General features: G+C 43.0%; 1 protein-coding gene across 13 annotated transcripts in view; it reads right to left on the bottom strand.

Annotated features, from left to right (window-relative positions):
- The window catches only part of fbrsl1 (fibrosin-like 1), a gene marked incomplete at its 5' end in the record, with an annotated part of 231,453 nt that overhangs the window by 174,541 nt on the left and 54,933 nt on the right, over positions 1 to 1,979 (bottom strand). For 9 of the 13 annotated variants that reach the window (XM_014018715.1, XM_014018712.1, XM_014018713.1 and 6 more), the window contains 1 exon segment: positions 1,484 to 1,519. In XM_014018715.1, the coding sequence (XP_013874169.1) occupies positions 1,484 to 1,519 (36 nt within the window). 13 annotated transcript variants of the gene reach the window in all.

The raw sequence follows: 1,979 nt of genomic DNA on the forward strand, positions 1-1,979 counted from the left end.
TCTTCATCCTATAACCTATCGGCCTCTGGCTCGCAGCTCCTTGTAGCCCTTCTGAACGGCCACCCCGAGCCCCACCCCCCTTCAAAACCATCACAGTGTAAAGCCTGAAGCACTTACAGATAAGCAGCCCCCAGAAATCAAGCAGAGCCAGCGGCAGAGCAGATTGAGAGTCAGGGCTCAGTACCCAGGAGGTGCCTAAAGGCTACAAACAGTACAGATAGCACCATCAGATAGCCTGAGAAGGAAGCCAGACAACATGAAACTTCCTGCCCTTGATGCTAGACTTTCCTTTGCTTGCACGATGCCTCCCCACCTCCCACGCCAATCCCCCCCCAAGCCAACTCCACCTCCATCTCTGCCCTTTCTCTTTCCCACTGAAGCCCTCCCTTCTTCTTTCAGATAAAGAGAAGGCCTCGCTTCCTGCCGACTCAAACTGACAGCTCAAGCCAAAGGGCTGCACCAGCTTTTTTTTTGTAGGTCTTGTTTGTTTTCATCCATCTGTGAGTATGCACCCGTTGGGGAATAGGAATGTGACATGTTCTATTAAAACAGCCTAACAAATGATTGCACAGAGATCAACGTCTTTTGAAGTTTGCTTTATTCYGAGTTTTAACTGCAGTCTTCTGAGGCAGATTAGGGATGACAAACCATTTATAGTTGTTTTGTTTGTTTAGATGATTGCTTCCAAATGCAATAAGAGCTGCCATATGTCACTCATAAGCAAAGGTGGCACACGTTAAATAATCTACTTCTTATGAGTATTTTTTCTAAGCAAAGGACACAAAGGACAACCGCTGTCTGTATTACCCTGAGATTAGACACATCATAAAAATTATAGGTGGTGAAAAGGACAAAGTTAGACTATGAGAACACAATGAGGTAAGACAACAAAGGCTTTGAATGGATAAAAATAGGCCTGAAGTGACAATTTGTGAGCTAGTAAATGTTCAAGAAGATTGGGACCGATGTTTTCCAAGACGTCACCTAATTTTCCTCTCTTCCATTTACTTTGAACCACTTGGTGCTTTTTGATAAGAAAACCTGTCTCATGCACCAACACACTTCATATCTACAGAGACAGCTCTTACAAACTGCGACAATTAATTTTAGGATCTACCTGAAGATATACTGCAAATGAATATGCATTTCCGCAGTTATGGAAAACTGTATTTACATTATTGTGTGCAAAAGGAYCCCCAACTGACAGTTAGTGCAAGAAGATATAAAGCTCTGACAGCCAAATTGCACCACTGGCGAACAGCGCTGATCGATGCCAATAAAACGAGGCACTTTTCGCCAAGGTAGCGCAGGACACCTTCCCGCAATTTAATCAGTCAGTCAGCCAGAATTAATGGCCCTAATATCATGATTTCTCCATTACTCTATTTAACATAATTAAAATGTTGAGCGGTAAGGCCATAAAGCAGGTCGTTGGAGATTGTAATTCTGCCGTAAAGCCATGAAGCATGAAAATGTCACTTACCGAGTAGCCGTGGCCTGACAGAGAGTGAGTGGAGCTCTGTAGGGAGAGAGAGGAGAACAGGAATGACCTTTAAAGGAGCGTTTTACTCGCTCACACAGACATGATGAAGCAACATCGCTTTAATATCAATATTCACGTTAACCTTTTACACGCCCTGCCGTGTGCCCCACACCTGCACTCATCACTCTCTTCAGTCCAGCCTGCACGAAAGGCTCCAGTCAATCATGTTGTGTTGGGGACTGAAAATAAGTTGTTTTGCAAATATGCTGGAAATTATTTTACRTTAAAATCCTAAAAAAAATAATCTGCTTGTTGATAACAGCATGACATTTTTTTCAGAATTGTAGTCATTCTGAATTTTTGGTACAGTGTCACAGAAGCAAAGCGAAATTCACTATAATTAGCATACATTGGGAATTGTCCTACACAATTTATCCTATCTGTCTGTCTGTCTGTCTGTCTGTCTGTCTGTCTGTCTGTCTGTCTGTCTGTCTGT

The sequence above is a fragment of the Austrofundulus limnaeus genome, unplaced genomic scaffold, assembly GCF_001266775.1.
Source record: "Austrofundulus limnaeus strain Quisiro unplaced genomic scaffold, Austrofundulus_limnaeus-1.0 Scaffold200, whole genome shotgun sequence".
NCBI lineage: Eukaryota > Metazoa > Chordata > Actinopteri > Cyprinodontiformes > Rivulidae > Austrofundulus > Austrofundulus limnaeus.